General features: G+C 34.8%; 1 protein-coding gene across 1 annotated transcript in view; it reads left to right on the top strand.

The window, feature by feature from the left end:
* The first annotated feature begins 460 nt into the window (after positions 1-460).
* LOC134843691 (glutamate receptor 2-like) overlaps positions 461-21,747 on the top strand; it is a 34,763-nt gene continuing 13,476 nt past the window's right edge. Inside the window, exons 1-14 of the mRNA XM_063859918.1 lie at positions 461-600; positions 1,969-2,074; positions 4,870-5,087; positions 8,294-8,347; positions 8,519-8,668; positions 9,266-9,466; positions 9,735-9,995; positions 10,465-10,686; positions 10,931-11,185; positions 11,562-11,731; positions 16,261-16,272; positions 16,848-17,046; positions 17,514-17,582; positions 17,768-17,937. Coding sequence (XP_063715988.1) covers positions 487-600; positions 1,969-2,074; positions 4,870-5,087; positions 8,294-8,347; positions 8,519-8,668; positions 9,266-9,466; positions 9,735-9,995; positions 10,465-10,686; positions 10,931-11,185; positions 11,562-11,731; positions 16,261-16,272; positions 16,848-17,046; positions 17,514-17,582; positions 17,768-17,937 — 2,201 coding nt within the window. The 5' untranslated portion in view covers positions 461-486. The remainder of the gene's footprint in view (positions 601-1,968; positions 2,075-4,869; positions 5,088-8,293; positions 8,348-8,518; positions 8,669-9,265; positions 9,467-9,734; positions 9,996-10,464; positions 10,687-10,930; positions 11,186-11,561; positions 11,732-16,260; positions 16,273-16,847; positions 17,047-17,513; positions 17,583-17,767; positions 17,938-21,747) is intronic.

The raw sequence follows: 21,747 nt of genomic DNA, 5'->3' as shown, positions 1-21,747 counted from the left end.
GTGGCTGCCCTGTTTTCTAGTGTGTGGTAAGTTGAATGAGTCGGAGGTGATGATGTTGTACAGTGGCTGCCCTGTTTTCTAGTGTGTGGTAAGTTGAATGAGTCGGAGGTGGTGATGTTGTACAGTGGCTGCCCTGTTTTCTAGTGTGTGGTAAGTTGAATGAGTCGGAGGTGGTGATGTTGTACAGTGGCTGCCTTGTTTTCTAGTGTGTGGTAAGTTGAATGAGTCGGAGGTGGTGATGTTGTACACTGGCTGCCCTGTTTTCTAGTGTGTGGTAAGTTGAATGAGTCGGAGGTGGTGATGTTGTACAGTGGCTGCCCTGTTTTCTAGTGTGTGGTAAGTTTAATGAGTCGGAGGTGGTGATGTTGTACAGTGGCTGCCCTGTTTTCTAGTGTGTGGTAAGTTTAATGAGTCGGAGGTGGTGATGTTGTACAGTGGCTGCCCTGTTTTCTAGTGTGTGGTAAGTTGAATGAGTCGGAGGTGGTGATGTTGTACAGTGGCAGCACAGTCCACCCCATCCCAAACATCATCCAATCATACGCAGACGCATTCGACACTGCCCACGTCACATTCCAACAGTCGCCCATAAACACCCAAAAGGTCAGATCTCTTCAGACCAGGTCAGCAGGAAAACAATTATCATACCGATTTTAGTTCAGAATTTTTTGTAACCAAATTTTATTTAATTTCATTTTTCCCGTTTTTTTGGCATACACAGTTGATGAGTTTGAAGAACCAACAGTAGGATAATTTTAGCGGAAATGTCTAAGACGCATATTTTTAATCTATTTATTTCAGCAGTCAATGAGTTATTCCAAATTTTCACGACGCTAAAAAATACTCGGAAGCTTTTTTGATAGCTAAAAGGCTGGTTGGAGAAATAAAGGTGGTTTATTTGAAAAACTGCTCATAATTGCTAGCCCGGGTTGACCTATGCACGAAAAGTAGATTATCACACAATTATGTGCAATGAAAAGCTTACCATACAATTACACATGAATTCAATGGAAAAAGTGCTTTTCATACCTTTTCGAATCATAATACTTTTCGATAAGTTTTTTATATGGCTACAAATTTCAGACTCATATTTTTTAATGTTCCTTTTGCCGCAAAATTACGTTTATGCTCAAATAACGTAGTTCATACGTAGTTTCTCAAACAAGCAAAAATGATACAGAATATACATATTTTTCAAAAGGTGGTTAGATAAACTTCATGTCAAAAAACAGGAATACATGCAAAAAGTTTAACCTCTGGGTTTTAAACAAGATGTGAAATTTCACACATTTAGTTCAATAACAAACAAATATATATCTGCGTTTTTTGTTACTTTTGAAAACTTTTGGTTATTGTGGTTTGGGACGAAGCACAAATATTTTGTGAAACTAGCAAACTTATTTTTTATTGTGAAACAAAGCAAACTTATTATTATTTTTTTTATTCACGGAAATTGCATGATTAGAAATTATGGTCAGCCCAGGCGTTTTTGTTAAATGCTCATATCATTTTTTCAGATTCTTGAAAAAAACTCACTGTTGCCAAAGTGTAATCACCGCAAGCAAACTTTATTTTTGACTTAAACATATTTCAGAACTCAGCAACCAATGACTGAAGTTGAGTTACAAACTCTCCCAGGCCAAAATAATGAGCTGTTAAAAAATTATAAATTTGCGAAGAAAAGTGGATGAAAAACCAAATAATTTTTTAATAAACAATTCAAATGTTCAAATGCTTAGCGCCGAATACTCTGGTTGCATCTTTTCTTTAACCTTTGAAAGATATAAAAGATAGCATTTGTTGTTTTCTTTTTTTCATTTACAAAAGTGTCTATGAAACGCATGGCTCATAATTTGTCATCCTGATGCAAACTTTGATCCACAATTTTTAATGACTGGTGACCCACAATTTTTCTATATCTGTTTTTTAAAACAACTTTACTATCGCTTCTTAATCTACTTATGTTTTTAGTTTAAAAAAATGTTCCAAATTCTGCCTTCACTCAATTCAGCCATCCATGCTTTGATGAAGTTCCAAAAATGGGGAAAGTTTGCAGTAATTTACGATCAACAAGATGGTTAGTTGTTTATCTTGTTTTGCAGTTACAATTACTAATCAAATTGGAAGAAACTAAATCGTTATTTTTTAGCCATCGTTTTTTTTTCTTCAAAAAAACATTGACGGGAAATTTCCATTGGCAAGAAACCATAGAAGGAAAATGGCAAAACATTGAAGTGGGTTTTTAGTTTCTTTTACAAAAATTAACGGAGAATTAAAATGATTTTGACTCAAACTAGTTCTGCAAATCAATCAAATGAACTTCCCTTAACGTTGAAGAATAAGCCTTGACGGTTAAAGATGGGCTTTCTCTACTGATTGGCTTCTTAACCTGTTTTTTAATTATTTATTTCTCTTAAAACAAATAAAATTTGAATTGAGATATTTGTTGCTTGGCCTCAGTATTAAAAATCCTCCAGCCATTTTCAAAAAAAGAGAGAACATTTCTGACTTCCAATAACATTGTTCTAATTTGTCTACAAGCTTCTTCTCAAGTTCATAAATTGAACCATAATGCTGCATGATTTAGGCTCCAGGGCAGCAGTTGTAGTTGAAGCTGTCCAAAACTCAGTAAAAACTGCAAGATAAAAGGTAAAATAGCAAAGTTGATCTGAAAATTACAACAAGACTGCTCGTATCAGGGCGAAGCCCTGAATGTTCCGACTGCCTTTTGAGGTTTATGGAGCAGTAATAACCTATAAAAAAAATTTAATGTAATAAAATAAAATGAAAAAAAAAATTCTTCTTTTTCTAAAATTTGAAATTTTTTATGAAAATCATCCCCCCACACGCCATTTAAAGTACAAAAGGATAAATTTCGCTTCTTGTAACAAATCAATTATGGCAAATAAGCTTCGTTAAACCAATTTGGAACGATTTCTAAGACGGATTAAATCTCCTCTTACGCGTTAATAGCTCGAAATATATCGCGCGTTAATTGTCCCAAATTGGCCAAAATGGCAATCTTTAAACCCCCATAACTTTACGAAAAACAATCACAGGTGAAATATTTTTTCAAATTTAAGCTCAGGATAACAATAGCTTTCGAATGATATAAAAAATTCCGTCAAAAATGGCTAGTTAAAAAGTCGAAATTTGTCTGAAGAAAAAAAAACCCACCCCGAGCACAAATATTCCGTTACTTTCGTATCGAAAGTCGGAACAATAAAATGAAATTTGGAGATCAATTTGTCATCAAATTTTGTGAACTATAGTTCAGACCAACTTTCAGTTGAGAGCAAGACAGCTCAGCTCATTGTTCCGACTTTCGATACGAAAGTAACGGAATATTTGTGCTCGGGGTGGGTTTTTTTTTCTTCAGACAAATTTCGACTTTTTAACTAGCCGGTTTTGACGGAATTTTTTTATATCATTCAAAAGGTATTGTTGTCCTGAGCTTAAATTTGAAAAGATAAGCGGAGATTTAATCCGTCTTATAAATCGTTCCAAATTGGTTGAAAGAAGCTTATTTGCCATAATTGATTTGTTACAAGAAGCTAAATCTATAATTTTGTACTTTATATGGCGTGTGGGGGGATGATTTTCACAAAAAATTTCAAATTTTAGAAAAAATTTTCATTTTATTTTATTTCATTTAATTTTTTTATGCTTTTACTGCTGCTCCATAAACTTTAAAAGGCAGTCGGAACATTCAGGGCTTCGCCCTGATACGAGCAATCTTGTTGATTTTTGAAATCCGGCATGATCACTGAAAGGAATTTAATATGATACCACCACTTTTGGCATCATTTGCATAGTCATAATCGTGTGGAATAATCCCATCTATGCCATAGTTCGATCCCTTTCAACATGAGTGGTCGGAATAACTGCTATGGGTCACTTGAGCTTGTCTTTGACTGTTATATGTATAAGATTATCATTTTTTTTTTCGTTTAAAAATGAAAACATTAGTGATTGTGAGTATGTGAATCAGACTTTCGATGCGAACCAAAAAAGCTACAGGTCGAAGTGATCTCAATGCTTTTGAAGGGTTTATCGAGCTCCAGTCTATTCTCCAGGCGCCGTTTAGTGGCACTTTTAAACGGCACGCTAGTTTTATTCACCCAGGTATATCATCCATCGTATTTAGTGCAGTTCGAATATCTATATAACAACGTTGAAGTGGCGTTGATATTAAAATGTCATCAGAGATGATTAAGCAGTTGAAGTTCATATTTTGTATCACTCAACTTTGATTCTTCTGAATAGTATTTTATAGCAAATATAATGAATGAATCAATTTTTCCGATGCATTTTTTAAAAGTCATTCTTATGAACTTGATTCGTCATCAGCGTGAATTTTATATTTAGGTCAGCTTTTGAGCTTCAATTTCGTAAAATTTACAAAAAGAGACAATGGTTACAGTTGAAAATTATGGGGAAAATCGAATCAACCGTACAATCCCCCCTCCCCCCTAAGTGACCAACCGTAGAATTTCCCCCCTATCCGCGTATTTAATTGTACGGTTGATCCGGACAATCTTACAGATAGCAGGAGAACGGTAAAGCAGTAAAAATGGCAGTGTTTCTAATTGAATCAATGTCTAAATGAACGAAAACCCAGTGGGCTTGTCCATGGTTGGGCGAGAATTCATAACAAAGTAATTGGCAAAAAGTGGCCGATTGCTCCGTTTGACTCCGCCGCGCTAAAATTTTGACACATTCGTGCCTTAATCAGCCTGAATTAGTTTTTGCGATTTCAACCTACTGTTACGATTTGTCTTTTTTCTCCTGAAATCAATGATGAAAGTTTTGTGAACCATGAAAGTAAAAAGATCTGAGGAATTTCTTCTAAACTTAAACTCTCTTTTCAAGCTCTGGAGACGTTGACGTCGTTTGTAAACTGGGACGACGCTAGAAAAGACTGTGGGGTTGGGGGCTACCATGAGAAGTGTGTTCTGAAGCCCACTCTGAAATACGTGAACAGCATTTTCGCCATGAACAACTCCCTCGCCAACATCAAACAGAGAGGAGATTGCAAGAACTTCATTCTGTTCTTGTCTAGTTCAAATACAAGGATTTTCTTTCAATATGTGAGACTTTTCAAAGATCTTTTTCCGTGAAAACAATATACCCTCTACACCCTTTAAAGATAAATTACATAACTACCCTATAAAACGACGAACGTGGTACCTGAAATGTGGGTACCTGTGAGTACCTGCAGGTAACGGGTTTTGCAATGGGAAAATTGTTGAAGAGATCCAACTATGGTTGGGCAATCTTGTCTATCTAATGCGATGAGCAACGTGAACAAAACTAGGATATTTGGAGGTTGGGGTGTGACTTCAGACTTTTTGTTTTCTGGGCTCAGCGAAACTCAAAAAGACACTAACATAGTGAAAATTATAATACTTTAGATCAGCAGCGGATTTAGAGGAGGTAGCGAGGGGAGAGGAGAGGGATCGGATGCCTTCTTCTTCCGGGTATCGACCCCCTACCGACCCCAAAGCCGCCCTTGTACAATTTTTAGATCTCTGTTTTTGGCTGACGGACCCTAAATTCATTCTTAAGGCGTATTCATTACCAATATATATTAAATTTGAGGGGTAAGCGCGGTTTTTCGGTCAAAATATTCCAAAAATGCCTAAAACGTCTTTTTTGGCCTGAATAAAAGTTCAATAAAATTTCAAAAGTTTTTTTTGAAATCCGCCCCTCCTCCAGTAAACCTTAGATCCGCCCCTGCCTTCGTTGTCGAACAAGTAAAAGCTTAGGAAGATTTAATCGTTGAATCATAATAAAGAATAGAGGAGAGATCATTGCATTTTATGGTTATGCAATAGAAGTTTTACCGGCATTCTAGAAAACATATATATCGGTAACTAGATTTCCGTCAATCAGAGATGTCTGGCCTTGACTGATTTATGTTAAGCTGAAAACGACGTCTTACTTATACTGACGAAAAATTTAAAACACTATTTTTTCGTACCAATAGTTATAAGTTTTCTCCTTTGTCATCTTCGATGAGTATCGCATAGTCTTATTGCTGACCTTGACGCGACTGTGTTTTGGTGAATTGTCAGGTACTTCACACTTTTAACTTTTACCATATTGCATACACTTCCAACATTCTCTTGCAAGGTTGGATACTTTTTTTTGCGCATAAAATGCCTCAACAGATCGACATGTTTTGGGCATGTGAGAATTTAAACCAAAATATGTCATTGGAGTTGTTTTTTGGCATCTTAGATTTTGGGGGCTCACTTCTATCGACAACATCGTGTTCGCCCAAATCGGAGATTTTGTTTTCTAAGATACTGATTTTTTTCATAGGGGTAATTTGTAATACCATTCAAAGCTGATACTTTTCAATAGTTGTTTGTATCGTCATCTTATCTTTTTAGCTCAGCAGCCTCAGATATAGCGTTTCTATCAATGGTACTTAAATCAATTACAGAGTAATAGACCCCAAAATAAGTTTGAGCGGTGAATTTTTTGAACAGTAATTGAAAATCCCAAAAACAATTTTGAACAGACAATGAAGTTAAAAAATCAGCCGCAAAAAACACAAAAAATTATAACCTCCAAACTAACCGCGGATCTGGTAGCATTTGCGAAGCAATCGTATTATGTCAAAAGAAGAGTAACGGACAAATAACAAAATTACTATTAAAACAGATTGAACATAAATTCAGCTAAAAAAAAGCCTCGTGCTCTTTAGCTTTTAAAAAAATAAAGGAGAGACCAAAGTAATTCAGCCAGTCAGTAACATTAACTTGGAAAAAGGCCAAAAACATCAATAAATTTTTCGCAATTATCGGTAATGCTGTATCCGACAGCAGCACCAGTTCAATGCCAATCATCATTAGAGAGCAATCTAAATCAATAAAAAAAAGAAGTATAGCTCAAACTGCTACGACATCAATTATTTTTTCGTAACATACCTAAAAGAGTTACTTGCTGACCCACATGAAATATTTTTTGATGAATGTTTCCGAAAACAGTTGCAAAAATTGTATCAACTCAAAAAGGAGGAATTGAAAACAGCCGGAATATTTTAGACCAGTTTCCTTTTTGTCATTCATTAGAAAAATCCTTGAACTGCTAATATACAATCTTATGAACCGGTTTATTCAAAAATTTGACTTGCTCTGATAAAGTCAATTCGGACTCCGGGAGAGAAGAGGCGCAGTAAATACGATTTTATCGCTTATTCGATTGCAGTAGATACGATTGTCCTTCCATTTTACCTCAACAACTTTAAGACATGGGCTTTCAGGGACAATTAAACCAGATTTTAAAATCGTACTTATTAGATCTTACGCAATATTTGGACCAAAAGATACAAACTTTCACTAATTAATGTTGAAAGAGGATTACCACAAGGCTCAATAATAGACCCATTGCTTTTCATGATATATGTAAGTGATTTGTAAGTCAACAAGAACAGTAGCAGAAGTAATTTACTTCTTTATGCGGACGATTTATTCAAAGTTAACAAAGGCACACCAAGTGATCATGAATGTTAGTAACAAAACGCTGAGCCAAAATAAACTTACACTAAAAGGTGTCAAAACTAACACAATCACATATGGAAAAATTAGCAATCTGGTAAACACCAAAGACTGTGTTTCCTTGTATCAAAAAAGTTGAAGAAGTGCGCGTTTTCGATACTTAGAAGTAAATGTAGACCAAAATTAGTTTTTCACGATCATATATAAAAAACATAACTTTGAAGTTGCTCCAATTTTGCGGAATGCTCTGTCCAATGCGCAAATACTTGAAATCGGCGCAAATGGTCCAAGATTAAGCAACTCATCTTGAAGCGGTATTAAAATACGGGATACTTGCGTACGCATATACAGATATAACATCAGTCATGCAACTTGATGCTAAAGTGAAACGATTATTCAGAAGGCATCAAAGTTTTCAGCCACACTTTTCAAGAAAAGTATTTCTTAGATAATAGGGAGGTTCAAAATTTTTTAAAGGTTTGACAACCCAATTGAGTGAATTTACATAGTTAAACTGCTACTTTTTCTTAAAATGTTTTTCTTTAGTTTTCTGTACTTCGATCATAAGTTTTGGAATATCGAGCACGTACTTATCTTGCTATGGGCGCGTAACGCTAGACTACCTTTTCTGCTTGAGTCGCTTGAAAACAGACATAAGGTCTAATAGCGTCCTCCCAGTCTATTGTCAGCCATTATGTTTGCTTATTCTTGGTTTATATAAAGTTCTTGGTTCAAATAAAAGAATATCAATTTTTATATAAAAAGTTGAAACTCTTCGAAATTTTCAGGCGCAGCACTGGCAGATGCTCATGCAAGACTACAGCTACATCATTGCCGACTTGGTTAGCACTCAATACAAAATTGAAATTGATTATAAGTTGATTTTAAGTTTAAATGTGACTATATAACAGAACGTTTAATTAGTTGATTGAAGTATAAATTGCCATTAAGAAGTTCAAATTATTTTAAAAGAAGGTCGCCAAGATAATAAATTAACTTGTGCTGTGGTTTAGCGTATGCCGTGTGGTAAAGTTCAATTTGACATCAGTGGTAGGATCAACATCATCTGTTTCCAACTCATACAACAGACACAGTCAAACTTCGAGGCATTCGAGCAAAGGTGGAGACAGAAGAACATATTCCCCCTCGACCTTACAAATCAGGTCAGCACGGGGGGTTCCCTAGTTTTTTTCTTGCTTTAACCTCCAGACAACATTTCCAAAATTTTCTGAACATTTGAACATTTCAAAATTTCTCAGAAAAAAACGTTGGGCAAGTTAGCGTAGGCTTTTCCTCTTACAATGTTTTTTACCGTAGAATCAAAAAAACCAATGGGTTTTAATATTAGCCTCGTCCATATTAGAAAGCAAACTTAAACTAAATAAAAGTGAACTTTTAGTAAAATTTAACCTTAACCCGAATTGTTGCTTGATGGTGGTGAATTAATTTTCACATAAAAGGGCAGTCTTAGGCAGTTGTGCAAAAACTATTCAATCTTACATTCATATGATTTACCAGGTCAAGTAATGCTTAAAAATTATAAATTTTTTTGAGCTTTTTTGAACATCTTGAAGAAAACAAATACTAGAAAGACAAGTCCTTCAAAAATGCTGAAGACAAATTTAAAAATTTCTCAGATTTTGGAAAACTACAAAGGGCGGCGGGATCTTAAAATTTATTTAATATGTTTCAAACTGGTAGAGATTAATGTAAAACCCTATCAGTTTCAAATGGTGGAAGGGAAATGATTTCTTTTTCAGCTGGAGACAGCACTTGCGTACGATGCCTTTTCTCTGATGAGGAAGATACTGAGCAGTTTCTACGTGGACGAGACAGACAGGTACAAGTTCCACTCCATGGCCCCCACTGTGAACAGTAATGACAAGAACAGGGGGCAGTGTCTGGGAGTGGACATCCCTCCGAATCCATTTAGACCACAGATCAGAGACATGTTCTACAAGGTCAGCACTAAAGTGGATCACTTTAAATGAATGAGTGCGAGTAATATCTCCGCCTTTCAATCTGAGGTTTTACATCTAATCGCGTTGCTTGAAGGTCAGCCATTCCCAGCGCAAAACCAAAAAAAAACAAATGCTTAAGTGCCCACAATACGAGCACCTAAATTTGAGGAATAAAAATGAGGAAAAAAGTTTTCTGCTGGTATCTTTCTAAATGAAAAATGAAGGGCCTTAGCTGTAATGGATTTTCATCAAAATTTGTTTAATTTAGGTTAAAATACCCGGAGTAACTGGGAATATAGAGTTCGACAGGGAAGGAAATCGAAAGAGCTTCCAGGTGCAGCTCCTCGACGTTGGGTTCCGCGAGGTGCACAATAGGCTGGGCAACTGGAGTGAGGCCAGTGGACAACTGATGATGGAACCGGAATATTCTAGAACAACTGATGACGCAAGTGGGCCTGAGAGCGATAGTAGTGAAGCTAATGAAAGAGCGGACATTAAGAAAAGACCGATGCGAATCACAGCAGTTCTGGTAGGTTGCAAACAGCGGGTACTGCTGGAATAACTTCTGACTGACGTACAAAAAATTTGCAAACAAACCTGAAGTGTAGAAAATAATTGTGAAACAATCATATCAGTTCAATTTCAAAATATATATGAGGAAGGCAGGCGCGGATCTAGGATTTTCTCGAGGGGGGGATTTTCAAGTTTTCAAAAAACGTCCCTAAATTTTGTCGACCTTTTTTTTTTAGGTCAACCAAAGTTAATTTCCGAGCTCTCCCAAAGCACTAAAAAGACCCTGCTTGAGTGAAAGTTTCTGCGCCGCAAGCTAAATTTTGAAAAACAGGCAAAAAAAGCGTTTTTAGGCATTTTTTGGAAAACTTTGACCAAAAAATTGCGTTTTTTCGCGCGCACTCCACCCTCAAATAGTATATTGGCCCCTGTATATGACAATTAATACTTGCTAATTGTAGTTTCATTCAGTGCCATTTGAATTGCAGAGTAAGCCATTCACGATGTTGAAAGAGGAGTTCGCTTACTTCGAAAATCAAACTTGGAAAGTGCGGACAGAACACCTGGAGGGGTTCCTGATTGACGTGATAGCACTGACCTGTTCCAAACTGAATCTGAGTTATGAGATCAGACTGGTGAAGGATGGCAGGTATGGGGCCAAGAATGCAGACGGCACCTGGAATGGCATGATAGGAGAGCTGCTCAGAGGGGCAAGTGGTATACTTAGGGCTACTTTGAGTTGAACTTTTGCTGGTCTTTTTCAATCTATTGAACCACTTGGATGGTTTGGTCATCCCTCTGGCAATTTTTTTACCAGATGACTCAAACGAAATTTGGAAAACTTTTTCTCTCAGTAATTATTTCTAGAAACATCCTCAAGTCAAAGCATGTAAACATATAAACAGGTCCTCCTAGAATTTAATTTGAGCTTCAAAATGAAATTAATGTCTCCAGGAAGCAGACGTCGCCTTAGCTCCCCTGACCATAACGTCCATGAGACTGAAAGTAGTGGACTTCACCAAGCCATACATGACACTGGGCATCTCCATAATGATGCAAAAGCCACAGAGCAGAAACGACGACCTCTTCTCCTTTTTGCAGCCACTGCACACTGAGATTTGGCTGTGTTGTATTCTGGCCTATTTCAGCGTCAGTGTCGTTCTTTTTTTGGTGTCCAGACTTTCAGCTTGCCATGGAAACGAACTGGAAGTAAGCACTACTAACACTGTAATGAAGTTAATCTGTAATCTGTGTTTATAATTATATGGCAATTTTTAAAGAAGAAAAAAAAAGTATTTCAAGGTCACTTTTCAAGTTTTCTTCCCTCATTATGTATTCAAGGTTTTTCAAGGTTTTTGTTAAATGCATCAAAACGTCGAAATCGTTTTCAAATTTGATCAACATAATCAAATTAATCGTAATTTGAAATAATAAAAAATCATCATTTTTGCTTAATGATTCGGCTATATTGATAAATTGTCAATTTTAAGGTCAAAACGATTATATTTCAACTATAAAAAAAGTAACTATTCGGCGTTAATTTGTCATTTTTCCGATTCTCGAAGTATTTTAACTTTCTTTTCAGCTCCACCCGGTAACGCATGACGACAATCGTGTGGCTTCTTCCGAGATCTACCCCTCCCCATCCTCTCTTTCCTCTTCCTGTGCCTCCTCTCAGGAACCCTACGGAATCTTCAACTGTCTCTGGTTCAGTCTCGGTTCATTCATGCAGCAAGGCGGAGACATTTGTCCAAGGTTTGTTCAAAGACTAATTAAAAATTAATTTCAAACACTCTAAATTTTAGCCCTAATTGAGACTTTTTAGCGCATAGTTTGAGCTACTCGTTCAATTGGCCAATAGTTCGATGACATGAATTTTGGTCGGGATTAGGGGTTGATCTCGGATTTTCTCGAGAGGGGCGGAAATTTTGTCGACCTTTTTTAGGTCAACCAAATTAATTTTTTGGTCTCTCTCACATTCGTATGAATGGAAAGTCGTTTTCAGGCTCTTAAAAATATTTTCAAGCTTTCAGGCTAATTTGCAACATAAAGCAGAGTAGTTTTATTGTTAGTTGAAATAAGAAAAAATTGCAGAAAAGCACGAATTATCTCATGCGTTGACATTGGCAAAAAATAGATATTGTATAAATGAATGTTCTAGGAAAACGTTAGGGTTCTGACTCACACTTTCCACAGCAGAAAAATTTTATCAAAACCCTCATCCAAGTTTGGGAGTAAATCATCGATTATAACGGATTATTATGCTGATTTTTTGACAATTATAATTGATTATAATTACCAAAGTTAGATGTTTAAAGGATTTATAATTGATTGTGATATTTTCCAAGAGATTATAATCCATTATAATTGACTATAGTTGACTATAACTGATTATCGTTCATACAAAAAACGGTTCAAGTCAATTATAATCGATTATAATCTCCTAGTTTGCCAAAATTTGTCACGCCAAAATTATTTTCCCAATAAATCCAGGGGTGATTTTTTTTCTGTCAAAAACAAATTATCTAAAAGGTTTCTTGTCACACTTTGGTTCATTCTGAGAGATTCTTCCTTATTAGTTTAAAAGTTCCCGCGGTAGGTGAAAAAAAGATCTTCCTAAAAAATCATAAAGTTAAAGCAATGTGCTGATTTTTTGGTGGTTAAAAAACTTAAAATGTGCATCATTAAACAACTTCAACGGAGAAATGAAAAAATAAAAAAGTTATAAAATAGAATTGATTTGAAAACTTTAAAAAAAATTTTTTCTCATTTTTCAGATAAACCAAAGTTTAGGAAAATCATAAAATATAAGCAATTCAGTGGCAAGGTGGGCAAACTAAAAGGAGTTTAATCGGTTATAATTGATTATTATAGATTTTTGTGAACTTCATATGAATTAAAAATTGAGATAAAAATAATCAATTACAATCAATTATAATCGATTAAAATTGTATAAAAAAATAATGGCTTAATAGTCGGTTATAATTGATTAAAATGTCTTTTAATTGATTGTAACATGATTTAAAAAGAGAAATTACAATCGATTATTAATTGATTAAAATCATTTTTTTCTCAATTTTAGTAAAAATGCTACTGAAACCATAATATAGCCAATTATTAACGCTTGAAACTGGATGCGGCAAGAACCTCTTGTCTGAAAATTATGTTAAATTTAGTTTTCCAATTTTTTTCACTGGTCTTAAAGAAAAATAAAAAATAAATGTGATTTCTTGTTGCACAATCATTATTAACACTCGTAAAAGACGTTTAACCCTTGCACGTAACAACTACTCTAAAAATTCCGTGCATTGTTATTTGATTGATGTTGAACAGTGCGTTAAGTAAATTACAAAATTTTCTGTATCCTGTTAAAAGTGAAAAAAGGTGTAAAAGTTCAAAAAATTTCCTCAAAATTGATTGAAAAGGGTCGTAATTATAAAAGAATATGTATCAATTTATTCAAAAAGTGTTCAAGTGGTCAATTCTGAGAGTAACTGCTGTGAAAGCAAATGAAGTGCGGACTCAACTTAGTTATAGCGTAATTCTTTTTTCTCCACCCCGTTTTTGAATTTTTTGACAAAGTTGGTCAAAGTTGAAAAAAAAAACTTAAAAAGTCCATCCCACTCCCTGTATTTCAAACGCACTAAAATGAAAAATGTCACGATTTTTCAATTACTATCTTACAAGGAAAATCGATTTCATACAAACACACATTTTAAACATACCCAGGTTTGGTTTTATTTAAATTTCAGTTTTTTCTAAATTGCTGAAAATGACAATTTAGGATACAACTATCTGTATGCAAATGTAATACCATTTGCAAGTCAAAATCAATTTTTTTCAGCGTTTCGTTTAAAACCTATACTTTACGTTAAGTTGATTTTCATACCAAACCCATCGCTAAGAGGTAGACTGTGTGTTAATTAACGTGGATATATCCAATTGATTGAATAATTTTTGCATTTTTATTTATTTATTGCTATTTACTTCTACGCCAAGTGCATCGTTTTTCAGTTCTCCTGGGTTAATCCTAAAACTACCTATTTTAGGAACTTAGATACAATCGTTTTTTTTGTCGTGTTTTCCAAATGATACCTGAGGTCAACTAAGTCTATCCGACACAAATAAACTATCCGACACAAATAAACTATCCGACACAACTAAGTCTATTCGACACAGAAAGTAAAAACATCTGCTCAAGGCAGACAAGACATTCATTCCTTTTACTCTGTTGTAAACGCTTATATTACATATTGAGCTCAAGGCATCAAATGTGATGAAATTGAGATGAAAAACGAGATTTATCCGGACAAAAAACCACTGCGAGAACAAATAATCCGTCATTGCTTTCAAAATACCGTAAATATGCTTACATGATTTGCCAAACATGTTTGCTCATGTAACAAATGAGAAAGCACTATAAAAATTTTAAAAATTTCATCTTCTGTTTTTTTTATTTGAGAGATATACGGAGAAGCATTTAAAAAGCATTTCGAGCATCATCATTTTGTTACTTTCTTCAAAATACGAAGACAGTAACAAAATTATGATGCTCGAAACGCTTTTCAAAGGCAATGGGGAATTATAAATAACCGTTTTGACAAAAATTAGTAAATTTGCAGGGCTTCAAAACTAAGACAAGTACTAGATCGTTTTCCAATTTTTCCAAGGCTACGATTTAATTTGACTCGGAATTTTTTTCCAAACTGAATTGAGGAACAAGAATTGGTCCCAGTATTGCTTTACTGGATTGAAAATATATGTTTCTGCAATTGACATTGCGTATGGGTTAAAAAACGGGGACCGACCTTTTACCAGACCGACTTCTTACCAGAAAAGTTATAACATGAACCTTTTACCAGACTCGATAAACAAATTTGATTGACAGATGTAATGACGCCGTTTAGTCTGGTTAAAGACAAAGATTTCACGGTTTCTCAACAAGTTTTGTTTGTTCTAACCGCTTCCTTTTCAAATCTTCCACTAATTTTAACTTATACTAATTGAGTTATTGCATTGTGGTCTGGTAAAAGGTCAGTCTGGTAAAAAGTCGGCCTAGTAAAAGACCTAGCCCCAAAAAAAGATCCAATTTTTATAAAATCAGTACGTTTTCAGACATTTCAGACGGAAAAATATTGAACAAAATTATATTCAGCTAAATATAGTGACATTTCAGCCAAACTACTTTTGAGACTTTTGAGTCATTTAAGATATTTGAAACACTCTAGTTTAGCTACAAATACTGATTGTCGGGCACTATTACTCTCGTGCCGAATATAAGCGCAGCGGAGCGAAGAGGAACAAGGTTTTAGTACTGGTCAATGTCGTTTGTATTCAATAAACTTCAGAATTATTGCTGCAATTGTATTTTAGTTGAATTATCTTCGGCCGAATCATCTCTATATTTTGGCTGAAAAGTCTCCTACTGAAATATTGAGGCACTTTTTAATAGAATATTACTTTCGCGCATGTCAATTACAGCTACTATTGTAAAATTTAACAAAAAATAAGTCAATTTGAAATCATTTTTAGATAATATTAAAATTTAAAAATTCATTTTTAGTTGAATCTAAACTTTAATTTAATTCCCTAGTATCTTTTGATTTTACAATTAAACAAGACTGCTTGTATCAGGGCGAAGCCCTAAATGTTTTGACTGCCTTTTGAGAACTATCAAGCAGTAATAACATGAAAAAAAAAACAAATGTAATAAAATAAAAATTAAAAAATATGCATTTAAAAATTGGAGATTTTTTTGTTAAAATCATCCCCCACATGTCATATAGTGATACATTTTGCCCCACAAGTACAAAGTGATAGATTTCGCTCCTAGTTACAAATCATTTATGGCAACTAAGCTTCCTTCAACCAATATGGAACCATTTCTAAGACGGATTAAAACTCTGCGGAAATATATCACGCGTTAATTGTCCCAAACTGGCCAAAATGGCAATTTTCAAACCCCTATAACTTACAAAAATAATCACAGGTAAAATATCCTTTCAATTTTAAGCTCAGAACAACAATACTTTTTGAATGATAAAAAAATCTTCAAAAATGGCTAGTTAAAAAGTCAAAATTTGTCTGAAGAAGAAAAATCACCCCGAGCACAAATATTCCATTTCTTTCTAATAGACTAGTTTTGTTTTCTGAATTTACGATTTTGCTTGCACCTGGGTTTGAACTGGCCTGATTTGAGCAACATTTAGATGTTTAGATAAAAATTAAACAAGTATTCAGCATTTGTGCTTCTCATTTGCAATGCCATTTTTTTTACTATTCAGAAACTTGTTCAGGTAAGTCGTCACAAAAACGTTTTTCGAACTAATTGATTTGAACTGAATGCTCACTGATCCTTTTGTGCTATTCACTGACTGAAGTAATTTATCTTTGATGTCATTTTCTACGTTTTTGGTGAAGAAACTGTTTGTTATCTTACGACAATATCTTTATTTTATTCAAAATTCTATTCAAATGTTTCAGAAGCGGGTCATTGCATTGTCTCATTCCCCTCCCTCTCCCCAAAAACTCCCTTCTTTGAGCAGCCAATGGTTATAAATCTTTTTCAATTGCGGTTACAAAAAGCCTGAAATTAGTCAATGGAGTTATTCAAGGCCCTGTGCTGCTCTGTGAGCCAAACAGAATTGAGTGTTTTGTACAGAACCTTACACGGTTTGTGAAAAAAAATCAACTTAATACCTCCTCTCCCCCTCCCCCTCCCACTCCGACCTCTCACTGTTAAGGAGACATTAAATAGATCGAGTGTAGGTCTTTTTCTGCCCCATCCTCTCCCAAACCGTCCCGTATCCCCCCCCCCCCCCACCTCGCATTGTTAAGGAGACATTAAATACATTAAATAGCTGGTGTATAGGTCTTTTTCTGCTCGATTGGTGGCGTGTTCGTGGTGGTTCTTCACCCTCACCATCATCAGCAGCTACACTGCCAACCTGGCCGCCTTCCTCACAGTGGACAGGATGAAGAGTCCCATCACGGGCGCGGAGGACCTGGCCTCCCAGACCAAGATAGAGTACGGCACTCTGGACCAGAGCTCATCTCAACTATTTTTCCAGGTCCACCTATTTAAAAATGATTTTATAAAAATCAGTATGACAGTTTTTCACATTTTTACATACCACTTGTCAAAGAAGAAGAAGAAAAATAAGAAGAAATTAATCAAAGTTCATAATAAACCACTACTTTTTTGTAAAATATAACTTAACACAGAGGGGAACTCGACAGCAGAAGCGACCAGAGCAGCTGTTCTGCTATTTTTTACCCAATTTGATTATCAACGAAAAAACGGAAACGTGCAGACTCTTTACAAAGATCCGCTGCTGTGATTTTGATTGAAACCTAAATCAGTACTTTAAAAGAGAACGAATTGCAGGGACATGTTTCGTATTGGTAGTGAAAAGTTATAGCGAATATTGTTAGTAATTAGACCGACTATTTGCAATACATGTAGAATAGATGATGCATTTTCAAAAGCGTTCGGCCTCTAAAAAGTGTTTTCGAAAACGCTTTTTTTTTGTTGCAGAGATCTTCAATCGGAACTTACCAGCGAATGTATCTCTTCATGCAAGAAAGAAATCACTTCACGAAATCCGTAAGTGATTTTTAATTTCACGAGTGGTCCTGTATATAGACTAAGCTCAATCATCAGTTTTATATTTGTACAATATTGCTAATCTCTAAGAGCACAAAAAATATTTCAGCAAAAAAAAAGAAACACAATAAAGAAAAAACGAAAAATTTATCTAAATTGAGCATGTGAGTGATGCTCCTGTTAAGACGGCAGAGGGCGTGCAGATGGTGCAGGAGAATCCCAACTTCGCTTTTCTGATGGAGAGTGTGATGATGGAGTACTACAACCACCTGCAGCCCTGCTCGACGTTCAAAGTGGGACCCAACCTCAATGTCATCAACTATGGACTGGCCACACCTAGAACGTCGCCATACTTGTAATTTAATAAAATCATTTATGGATGGGTAAAACAGAGGCGAATCGAAATTAGCAAAGGCGTAAATGCACTTAAGTTTCGATCGACTCGACTTTATGTTTCGACTTTGTGCTCGACTTTATGTTTCGACCGACTCGACCTAATATTTATTTGGCATGATTTTGACTATATGTCAAAGTCAAACTCCAAGACGCATTCGAACCACCTCGGCCGAAACACAAATATTAAGTCTCAACTCGGGAAGACGCATAGTTATAATCTAACTAGCAGTAATTTGGAAAGTAAAAAAAAACTTCTTTTTAAAAATGTGATATCTTAAAAAGCAGATTTTTTTGAAATGGCGGGAAGCTGTTAGACAGAACCCACTATAGGTTACGACGTGCACTCAACAAATTTAATTGTGCTGCAGTCTTTTGATATAATGAGCACTGCACTAGCATTAGTAGTCTCATACATTGAAACGCTGAATTTTAACGCAAATCAGACGCAGGCAATTCTGAGCCATCTATCTCCATTGATCCAAACTTAATTAGTTTTTGCAGTATTAGATCATTGCTAAGTAAGAGTTACCAAGGATTCTGCGTAAAATCGAAGAAAAAAATGGGATTCCTTTTTGTTTAAAAAAACACGGTGATATTTGTTTTCGCTTCTCTGAGATCTGAAAAAGAATCTCATTATTACAATTCATGCTATAAAAAGTTGGTGCAGAGGCAATGTGAGGGTAGGTTGAAAGCAATAGGTAGATGTTGCTGCGCATCTGGTTAGAAGCATATGTTTGCACAAACATTTTTGCCGTATTTTTTTTTTGAATTTGTAATGATCAGTAAAAACCGAAGGGTGAAAATAGTACTGGGGCAGTATTGAATCATTACTGATATGATACCACAGTTCTGTTTTCAGTTTTGTCTTTGAAACGAGCTAAATTGGCGCTGACCCAGAACTGGTACTTTACTACTGTTTTTCTTTTGTTGCAATATTGAAACTGAAATCAATTTCACTCCCCATTGAACCGGCTTACCAATAATTTTTCTTAAAATTTGCATAAGTGTGAAAAAGTGTCTTGTTTTAGTCTTTTTTAGTGTCGACGAACAAAATCAAGACATTTGTTCAGAGCTTGTGTTTTTTCTTAATCAGGTAAAATGGAAGAGTTTTGATGCTCAAAATTTTTGTTCCAACCATTTGAAAATGGGAAGGAACTTTATTTTCGGGTGTGTTTTCTTTTTTTTTCTAGCAAAATCAGCTACCACAAATAATCATCGGAGAAAGCAACTGAGTGATACATATTTTAAAATTCCAGTCTCAGTCTTGATTTGAACAACATTAAAAAACTTTCAAAAACTTTCCCATTGTCGAGAAAAACCGGTTTGAAACTTGTGATTCTTCGTCTCATTTTGAGTGAGCAGTGGATTACAATAGTTTATTTTATAAGCTTAAAATCTTACCATTGCTTAAATTAGGCGGTCAAAACTAGGCGGTCAAAATAACGCAACAAATTTTCTGCAACATAGAAAACACACCCTTTATAGTCGGATGTGCTTTCTTTTTTTTCTAGCAAAATTAACTACCACAAATAATCATCGGAGAAAACAACTGAGTGATACACATTTTAAAATTCCAGTCTCAGTCTTGATTTGAACAACATTAAAAAACTTTCAAAAACTTTCCCATTGTCGAGAAAAACCGGTTTGAAACTTGTGATTCTTCGTCTCATTTTGAGTGAGCAGTGGATTACAATAGTTTATTTTATAAGCTTAAAATCTTACCATTGCTTAAATTAGGCGGTCAAAACTAGGCGGTCAAAATAACGCAACAAATTTTCTGCAACATAGAAAACACACCCTTTATAGTCGGATGTGCTTTCTTTTTTTTCTAGCAAAATCAACTACCACAAATAATCATCGGAGAAAACAACTGAGTGATACACATTTTAAAATTCCAGTCTCAGTCTTGATTTGAACAACATTAAAAAACTTTCAAAAACTTTCCCATTGTCGAGAAAAACCGGTTTGAAACTTGTGATTCTTCGTCTCATTTTGAGTGAGCAGTGGATTACAATAGTTTATTTTATAAGCTTAAAATCTTACCATTGCTTAAATTAGGCGGTCAAAACTAGGCGGTCAAAATAACGCAACAAATTTTCTGCAACATAGAAAACACACCCTTTATAGTCGGATGTGCTTTCTTTTTTTTCTAGCAAAATCAACTACCACAAATAATCATCGGAGAAAACAACTGAGTGATACACATTTTAAAATTCCAGTCTCAGTCTTGATTTGAACAACATTAAAAAACTTTCAAAAACTTTCCCATTGTCGAGAAAAACCGGTTTGAAACTTGTGATTCTTCGTCTCATTTTGAGTGAGCAGTGGATTACAATAGTTTATTTTATAAGCTTAAAAGCTTACCATTGCTTAAATTAGGCGGTCAAAACTAGGCGGTCAAAATAACGCAACAAATTTTCTGCAACATAGAAAACACACCCTTTATAGTCGGATGTGCTTTCTTTTTTTTCTAGCAAAATCAACTACCACAAATAATCATCGGAGAAAACAACTGAGTGATACACATTTTAAAATTCCAGTCTCAGTCTTGATTTGAACAACATTAAAAAACTTTCAAAAACTTTCCCATTGTCGAGAAAAACCGGTTTGAAACTTGTGATTCTTCGTCTCATTTTGAGTGAGCAGTGGATTACAATAGTTTATTTTATAAGCTTAAAATCTTACCATTGCTTAAATTAGGCGGTCAAAACTAGGCGGTCAAAATAACGCAACAAATTTTCTGCAACATAGAAAACACACCCTTTATAGTCGGATGTGCTTTCTTTTTTTTCTAGCAAAATCAACTACCACAAATAATCATCGGAGAAAACAACTGAGTGATACACATTTTAAAATTCCAGTCTCAGTCTTGATTTGAACAACATTAAAAAACTTTCAAAAACTTTCCCATTGTCGAGAAAAACCGGTTTGAAACTTGTGATTCTTCGTCTCATTTTGAGTGAGCAGTGGATTACAATAGTTTATTTTATAAGCTTAAAATCTTACCATTGCTTAAATTAGGCGGTCAAAACTAGGCGGTCAAAATAACGCAACAAATTTTCTGCAACATAGAAAACACACCCTTTATAGTCGGATGTGCTTTCTTTTTTTTCTAGCAAAATCAACTACCACAAATAATCATCGGAGAAAACAACTGAGTGATACACATTTTAAAATTCCAGTCTCAGTCTTGATTTGAACAACATTAAAAAACTTTCAAAAACTTTCCCATTGTCGAGAAAAACCGGTTTGAAACTTGTGATTCTTCGTCTCATTTTGAGTGAGCAGTGGATTACAATAGTTTATTTTATAAGCTTAAAAGCTTACCATTGCTTATATTAGGCGGTCAAAAATTGGTTTTTCTCGACTAAAGTTAGTTTTTTTTTATTGTTTTAGCGCTTTTTTGAGTATCTTAGCACTTTCCTATTCCTAGCCGAAAATACTCGACTTTCCTATTCTATAAAACCCTGCATATAATCTCTAGATAACCAGCATACACTCAGTATATAATCTTTATGAAGTGCAAAATTCGTATAATTTGTAGATAATCTGTATAAAACCTGTAGAGAACCTATATATAACCAGTAGAGAATCTGTAGAAAATTTATTTTAAATTCACTTGAAAGTGATTATATTGTTCAAAAACTATACGATTGATAACGATTTCACTTTTAATAATCCTTGGTTTAAATTTGAGATTTTTTCTACAAAGTTTGGCAAAAAGATGAAACCAGAAAGTTATTTATCAGTGTTATACTGATACTGTGCT

Source organism: Symsagittifera roscoffensis, chromosome 4, assembly GCF_963678635.1.
Source record: "Symsagittifera roscoffensis chromosome 4, txSymRosc1.1, whole genome shotgun sequence".
Lineage (NCBI taxonomy): Eukaryota > Metazoa > Xenacoelomorpha > Acoela > Convolutidae > Symsagittifera > Symsagittifera roscoffensis.
Note: the sequence above shows the minus strand (reverse complement) of the source record. Positions and strands in the feature narration are given on the sequence as shown.